The sequence below is a fragment of the Anguilla anguilla genome, chromosome 1 (assembly GCF_013347855.1).
Source record: "Anguilla anguilla isolate fAngAng1 chromosome 1, fAngAng1.pri, whole genome shotgun sequence".
NCBI lineage: Eukaryota > Metazoa > Chordata > Actinopteri > Anguilliformes > Anguillidae > Anguilla > Anguilla anguilla.
In genome coordinates this window covers 86,058,408-86,066,306 of record NC_049201.1, presented here as the reverse complement: position 1 = coordinate 86,066,306, position 7,899 = coordinate 86,058,408, and the positions used below count along the sequence as shown (strand labels likewise).

Sequence of the window (7,899 nt, the reverse complement as noted above, 5' to 3'; positions counted from 1 at the left end):
CACGCCTGCAGATCAGTTATTAAAATACTTGGTAGATTTGTTAATCACCGCTGACAGTGTTAATTTTCATTCGGTAGAAAGTGATTTGCGAACGATCGGTCAGCTAGCGTCACCCAGCAAGTGAACACCACAAACGGCGATGGAGTAGCTAGTAGCAGTTACTGGCTTATTAACTGACTGTGGCGAAAACCTACGACGATAACTTGCTCGGTTAACAGCAGATCTACCATCTAACGAAAATTAGCCTAGTCAAATCACCAGTAGCCTACACATCTCTGATTGATTGACCATCAGTGTAGTCAATGTTCTTCCCCTGTGGTTCATATTGCTAATGCGTGAGCTAACCACGGATAGCCAGCCTACCTAGCTCACTGGCAAGCTGATATGCTAGCTAAGCATATTCGTTTTGCAGAGAAACATAAATTGAAGATAACTGAACATAGCCTAATTGTATTTTTAATGTCATACATATAACGTGATTACATGACACAGTACAGTCACGGATGGAAATTAAACTCCGTAAACATCTGATAATATATTTTAAAACATAACGGCAGATAGTCAGCAGCCTCGTTCAGGTTGATGGGCTTTTCCGCACCGGACTGTCAATCACATTGTAAAAATCACAAGACCGCTTAACTCTATGGTTTTGGCTCCAAATCGAGAAAATGGCCGCGCCCGCCATTGAGCTTCAAAACGTGTTTTTAGAGACCCACGGAGAGTCAATGGGTGACATCACAGTAGCTTTGTCCATATTTTTTACAGTCTATGCCCCCCAGAAGTTCCACGCAAAATATCAGGAGCAATGGCCGTGGCTCCGCCCCTGAAAACTTCCGCACCTTGCATTTTGCACATTGTGCAATTATGATTTTGACATTAGCCACCAAGAAGCTTCAGGTAATAATTTGGCTAAACCTCTAGTTACAAAAGCCTACATTCCTAGATAATTTTTCAATTGAATACTTCTTTTTTTCATTAGGCCTGTATGATGTGTGCCTATATAAGCTGATTCAATTATTTAATTATTAAATAAAAATGGAAATCATGAACAGAAACTTGGTTTTATTCATAATTGACAGTGTTTTACATTGCAACATAAGCTTTTTTTTTTTTACATTACAACATAAGTTTCTGTAAATACTTGAAAATGAAAACATATGTTACAATATACAAAATAAATAATTTCCATTTTTATTGAATAAGTGAATGCAATTCACTTATGGTTATGAGTTTGTATAAGGACACATATCATATAATGAAATATTAATCATGAAAAAATTGTTTTAAGCAGGTGTACTCAAACTTTTGACTTGAAAGTATATCATAATATAGCCCAGTGCAGTGCGAGTGATATTTTAGAATCATGTCAAATGATACAATTTTGCCTTATCACAACAGTCGAAACTAGAATTATGAAGAAAGGCTTGTGTGTGCGTGTGTGCATGCAATGCGAAGTGGTGCGAAAGCATGTGAACTAAGCATTACACTGACTATTGTGGTACTCAAAATATTTTCCTAAGGTTGGCAGGTCTGCAATACCCACAGACACTGTGGCCCTCCAGGACTGGAGTTAAACCCGCAGACACTGCTGCCCTCCAGGACTGGAGTTAAACCTGCAGACACTGCGTCCCTCCAGGACTGGAGTTAAACCTGCAGACACTGCGTCCCTCCAGGACTGAAGTTAAACCCGCAGACACTGTGGCCCTCCAGGACTGGAGTTAAACCCGCAGACACTGTGGCCCTCCAGGACTGGAGTTAAACCCGCAGACACTGTGGCCCTCCAGGACTGGAGTTAAACCTGCAGACACTGCTGCCCTCCAGGACTGGAGTTAAACCTGCAGACACTGCAGCCCTCCAGGACTGGAGTTAAACCTGCAATCACTGCAGCCCTCCAGGACTGGAGTTAAACCTGCAGACACTGCGGCCCTCCAGGACTGGAGTTAAACCCGCAGACACTGCTGCCCTCCAGGACTGGAGTTAAACCTGCAGACACTGTCCTTAGGTCACTCAGAGATTATCCCTTCCTGACTTTCAGGTTATATAATAACATTTATACAGCGGGAGCCACCCTGTGAATTAGAGGCCATTTCCTGTCACAGATCACAGGCAGATCTTATTGGGGGATAAGGCTCCTGCCTTTGCATTGCTTATCATCAGGAAACAGATGCGCACAGACTTTCTGGAACTGTCCGAGCAAAGCAGGAAGTGGAAGGGGGTGCTGGAGGTGAATTCTGGGAATGTTCTCAGCCAAATTCCGTTCACACTCTTCCTATCTGGAGCAGCAACAGGATCAGGAGCTCCCTGTTGCCTGAGACCAGCTTTCATCCCTCTCCTCTTCACCTTCCTCTTCCTCAAAGGGCAGCAGTGTAGCGTGTGGAGTGGCTCATCCCTGCTGGACTCTCAGAGAAAAGCACCTCCAGTCTGTCCCTCATATTGAGGCGCCGCCCTGCTGGTAGACCTGGGGATAACGCCACTGTGTGGACCAGCTGCCCCTGGGGGCCTCCTGAGGGAGACGGGTCAGAGAAGGGGGAGGGGCAAGTAAGGCTGGCTCCGCCCCAAAAGCATGCTGGGCACCCCAGCGAATCCGAGCCTCCCATCCCGGAGTGGCCCCGCCCTTGCCCGTGGGCAGGTGGAGGTGAGCCCTCTCTTTGGGGTGGGGCGCAGGGGCGCGGGGGTGGGCCCAGCTGCCCGGGGCGGGGCAGCAGCATCGACGGAGGAGCACGCACACCTCCAGCAGGTTGAAGAGCAGCGACACGCCCGCCATGGCCTGCATGTACACGGTGAACACGGTCTTCTCCTTGGGCCGCGACACGAAGCAGTCGACTGTGTGCGGACACGGCCAGCGCTGGCACACGTAGTGGGCGGGCACCGTGAAGCCGTACACGTGCCACAGCACCAGGATGAAGGCCGCCTCCAGCAGCAGCTTGAGGACGGTGACGCACAGGTACACCCGGAACAGCTTGCCTCTCAGCCTGGGCACATTCGGGGGTACCCTCCCACCCTGCCCTGCGCCCTCTCTCTCCCGCCCTCCCTCCTTCTCCTTCTTCTCCACCTTCGAGTCCCTTCCCTTCGCCTCCTCCTCCCTCTTCCTCCTCTCCTCCTCCTTCTCCTCCTCCCTCTTCCTCTGCCCCCTGGCGTGCAGGGCGGCGTAGCTGAGGTAGAAGATGGCGGGCGAGGCGACGATGATGACCTGCAGGATGAAGAAGCGGAAGTGGGAGATGGGGAAGGCCTTGTCGTAGCAGACAGCCTCGCACCCCGGCTGCAGCGTGTTGCAGACGAAGTCGGACTGCTCGTCGCCCCACACCGACTCAGCCGCCGTGCTCAGCACCAGCACGCGGAACAGGAAGAGCACCGTCAGCCACATCTTCCCCACACCTGTGGAGTGCACCTGCCCCTGCTCCAGCAGGAGCTCCATAAAGGTCCAGTCTGACTTCGACATCCTCTGCACCTGCAGCAGCAGCAACAACAACTACTATAATCACAATGGTAATAACAAAACAGCTCTAATAACAACGACAATAATACGTCAGCAGTGTAGCACAGCGAGTAAGGAAGAGCTTGTAACCGAAAGGTCATAGGTTCGATTCTTGGGTAGGGCACTGCCATTGTACTGGTACTTAACCTGCATTGCTTCAGTATATATCCAGCTGTGTAAATGGATAATGTAAAAAAAAAAAAATTGCTATGTAAAATTTGTGTAAGTCGCTCTGGATAAGAGCGTCTGCTAAATGCCTGTAATGTAATGTAATGTACCAACAACTATAATCACAATGGTATTAACAACATCAACTCCAATAACAATGACAATAATAACAACAACTACAGCAGTCACTCCAAAAATAACCACAATAGCAATAACAACATCAAAAGCAACAACAACAATAAAAATAATCATAATAGTAATAGCATCAATATAATAATAACAACAAGAATAAAAATAATCACAAATAGTAATAACATCAACTACAACAATAACAACAAGAGTAATAATAATAATAATAATAATAATAATAATAATAATAATAAATTCATATTAGGATTACTAATTTTACCATAACTGAAGAGGAACAGTAACATTATTTTAGTAGAAAAACGTCATCCAATAAATAATATTTATGTTTATTCAATATATTTGTACCTACATGAAAATTAAAGTGACTCTCAGTTAATATTTTCGTAGGTTTGACGATTTTCTGTTTAAGCAGAAGATAAACGGCAGAATCAGCAGAAGGATCGTACCGTCGGTGAGCTCTGGTCCTTCGTCTGAAAGCAGGCTGCTAACTCCCGCAGCACTTTCACTTCTTATAATAAATAGCTCTAATTGCTGGGAGGGGGAAATGTTTTCTCTGATCTGTCGATAAAACCGAAACTAGAAGTTGGTCTTAGGAGAGCCGTTCAAGGATTTTTGTATTAAAAAACAAAGTCACATTTTTTTCAATTTACAATGTGTGTATATTATTTTAGGCTAACTCTTTTTGTAAAAAAAAAAAAAAGTTGTGTAATTGAAGTAAATTTTCTCTGTGGCGATCAGAAAAAGGATTGTTTTTAGCTTCATAAAACGCTCCTTCTTTGTCACAGACTTCCTTGTTTTCTGGGATTTCTTCCCCCAGAACATTAAGATGCAGTACTCTTGTAAACAAATTAAGGACGGTACTGTAGAAACATTTTACCTTGATATTGTTTTCCTAGGGAAGCATAACCTTTTTCAGTTTTTATATAGTTGCGGTGTTTATATTTAGTGCACACTACACACAGGCTTATGCATGTGTATGTGTACGTATGTATATATTTATGTATGACATGTATGCATGTCTGCAGGTATGACATATATGTATGTATGTATGTTTGTTTGTATGTGTGTATGTATGTATGTTTGTTTGTATGTGTATATGTGTGTATGTATGTTTGTTTATATGTGTGTTTGTATGTGTGTATGTATGTTTGTTTGTATGTGTGTATATATGTACAGAGTTGTGTCACAGACCCAGCAAACGCACTCTTCCCAGTGCTCATGGGTTTAAATATCAACAGTAAAAATAAACAGGAAAAGGTGACAGAGGAAAATGGAGTGGGGGGGGCATGAGGGCAGGATAGTGCAGAGGGTGGGGGGGGGAGTGGGGGGGGGGGGGTTTGGGTGGATCAACCTCCAGCTTCCTTTCTGTTGAATAAACTTGCTGACTCAGTACAGCTGCGTTTACTCAGACAGTTTGGCCTTCAGACCATTGGAGCAGGGCAGAGTAATCCCCTGACTGCGTTTCCCTGTGTGTTCAGCTGATTCAGTGCCAGAGCATCAGGGAGCCCCAAACTCACAGCACATCACTGCATATCAATATGTCTATATGGGGGCAGTGTAGTGTAGGGGTTAGGGGCTGGGTGGGGGTGTAGTATAGTGTTTAGGGAGCTGGGTTTGATAAGGTGGGGGTGTAGTGTAGGGGTTAGGGGCTGGGTGGGGGTGTAGTATAGGGGTTAGGAGCTGGGTTTGATAAGGTGGGGGTGTAGTGTAGGGGTTAGGGGCTGGGTGGGGGTGTAGTGTAGGGGTTAGGGGCTGGGTTTGATAAGGTGGGGGTGTAGTGTAGGGGTTAGGGGCTGGGTTTGATGAGGTGGGGGTGTAGTGTAGGGGTTAGGAGCTGGGTTTGATGAGGTGGGGGTGTAGTGTAGGGGTTAGGGGCTGGGTTTGATAAGGTGGGGGTGTAGTGTAGGGGTTAGGGGCTGGGTTTGATAAGGTGGGGGTGTAGTATAGGGGTTAGGGGCTGGGTTTGATGAGGTGGGGGTGTAGTGTAGGGGTTAGGGGCTGGGTTTGATAAGGTGGGGGTGTAGTGTAGGGGTTAGGGGCTGGGTGGGGGTGTAGTGTAGGGATTAGGGGCTGGGTGGGGGTGTAGTGTAGGGGTTAGGGGCAGGGTGGGGTGTACTGTAGGGGTTAGGGAACTGGGTTTGATGAGTGTGTGTTTGAGTGTGAGTGTGTGTTTTCTGCGTGTGTGTACGTGTTTGTGTGTATGTATCTGTGCGTGTGTTTGAGTGTGAGTGTGTGTGTTTTGTGCCTGTGAACGTATTTGTGTGTATGTATCTGTGCGTGTGTTTGAGTGTGTGTGTGTGTGTTTTGTGCGTGTGAACGTATTTGTGTGTATGTATCTGTGCGTGTGTTTGAGTGTGTGTGTGTTTGAGTTTTGTGCTTGTGAACGTATTTGTGTGTATGTATCTGTGCGTGTGTTTGAGTGTGTGTGTGTTTGAGTTTTGTGCGTGTGAACGTATTTGTGTGTATGTATCTGTGCGTGTGTTTGAGTGTGTGTGTGTTTGAGTTTTGTGCGTGTGAACGTATTTGTGTCTATGTATCTGTGTGTGTGTTTGAGTGTGTGTGTGTGTTTGAGTTTTGTGCATGTGTATGATTTCTTGGAAGGTTGCCTTGGAAACCTTGTCTCTTCCAGGCTCAGTTCCCCATGTGTTTTGCAGCTCCACATGATCACATGGTTATTTAATTTATTTAACTAAGGCTTATTTCTGACCATCTTTTCATTGACAAAACTGCTCATGAAGAATTTAACTGCAGTGCAACTGTGGGGTAATCTATGTTACATGATGTAACTGTAATTACTGGAGGAAATATTTCTACTTATTGAAGTAAACCACAATTCTGCCTTGTTATTAATGGAATGCCATTGCGTACACAGAAGAGAATATTCTCATTCTGGAAATAAAATCTGGCCAAGAATTTTGGACTTGACATAAATCATTTTTTCAATATGCAACCTGAGTTGCCGTTGTTGTTGTTGCTCTTTTCTTCTTTTGTGGCTTCTTCTTTGCTGCCCCCTGCTGTCTGAACTGCAGTGGTGTGTATAATGGCTGGCTTGCTGAAATCACAGTGTTTGACAGACAGACCTCCCTGTGAAATAATAACCATCCACACACAATTCAGTGAAATACTTGCAAAAACGTTTTGTTATAAAATATAGAATTATCATAACATTTGTGTTTTTGATTTCTAAATATGTGTGGAAGGCTATAAAAGAAGACTGCACTCTAAACCCGCTCTTAGAACTGGCACCTACAGCCAAACCCTAAAACTACCTCCCAAGAGCCCACACTCCCCCCCCCCCATAGGTGTGCCCTAAACCCACCAGTAGAACCATGCCTGGGAGCCCACCCTTACAACTACCAGTGCTACTCATCTCCACATCCTGCAGGCTGCAGTGTCTGCAGGTATTCTCTCGAACCCTGCACCACCTCACCAGATTCCATGATTTATTTCACCTGCTTGGCTCAGCTAGTGGAATCAGGTGGTGTAGTGCTTGATCGGAGTAGACACTGTGGCCTGCAGGACCTGGAGTTGAGTTTCAGTTTAGTTTAGTTTAATTTAGTTTATTTGACATAAACCCATCCCTAGAACTGAGCCACACCCACTCCTGCAGCCACTCCCACAGCCACACCCACTCTAATAGCCACACCCATTCACACAGCCACACCCACTCATGCAGCCACACCCACTCTAATAGCCACACCCATTCACACAGCCACACCCACTCCTGAAGCCACTCCCACAGCCACACCCACTCATGCAGCTACACCCACTCTGATAGCCACACCCATTCACACAGCCACACCCACTCCTGCAGCCACTCCCACAGCCACACCCACTCCTGAAGCCACTCCCACAGCCACACTCACTCCTGCAGCCACTCCCATAGCCACACCCACTCCTGCAGCCACTCCCACAGCCACACTCACTCCTGCAGCCACTCCCACAGCCACACCCATTCCTTCAGCCACTCCCACAGCCACACCCACTCCTGCAGCCACTCCCACAGCCACACCCATTCCTTCAGCCACTCCCACAGCCACACCCACTCCTGCAGCCACTCCTGCAGCCACTCCCACAGCCACACCCACTCCTGCAACCACTCCCAT

The 7,899-nt window shown here is 46.5% G+C and overlaps 1 protein-coding gene across 1 annotated transcript; it reads right to left on the bottom strand.

The window, feature by feature from the left end:
- Positions 1-1,878: 1,878 nt before the first annotated feature.
- Positions 1,879-4,602, bottom strand: LOC118223612 (gap junction alpha-4 protein-like). The gene is made up of 2 exons (XM_035410368.1): positions 4,143-4,602; positions 1,879-3,448 (listed from the first exon to the last, which is right to left on the bottom strand). Exon 2 carries the CDS (start codon positions 3,437-3,439, stop codon positions 2,429-2,431), a length of 1,011 nt encoding a protein of 336 aa, XP_035266259.1. The 5' UTR covers positions 3,440-3,448; positions 4,143-4,602; the 3' UTR covers positions 1,879-2,428.
- Between the last annotated feature and the right edge of the window lie 3,297 nt (positions 4,603-7,899).

Coding starts and splice junctions, on each gene's coding strand:
- LOC118223612 (XM_035410368.1), bottom strand. CDS start 3,439: ATGTCGAAGTCAGACTGGACCTTTATGGAGCTCCTGCTGGAGCAGGGG.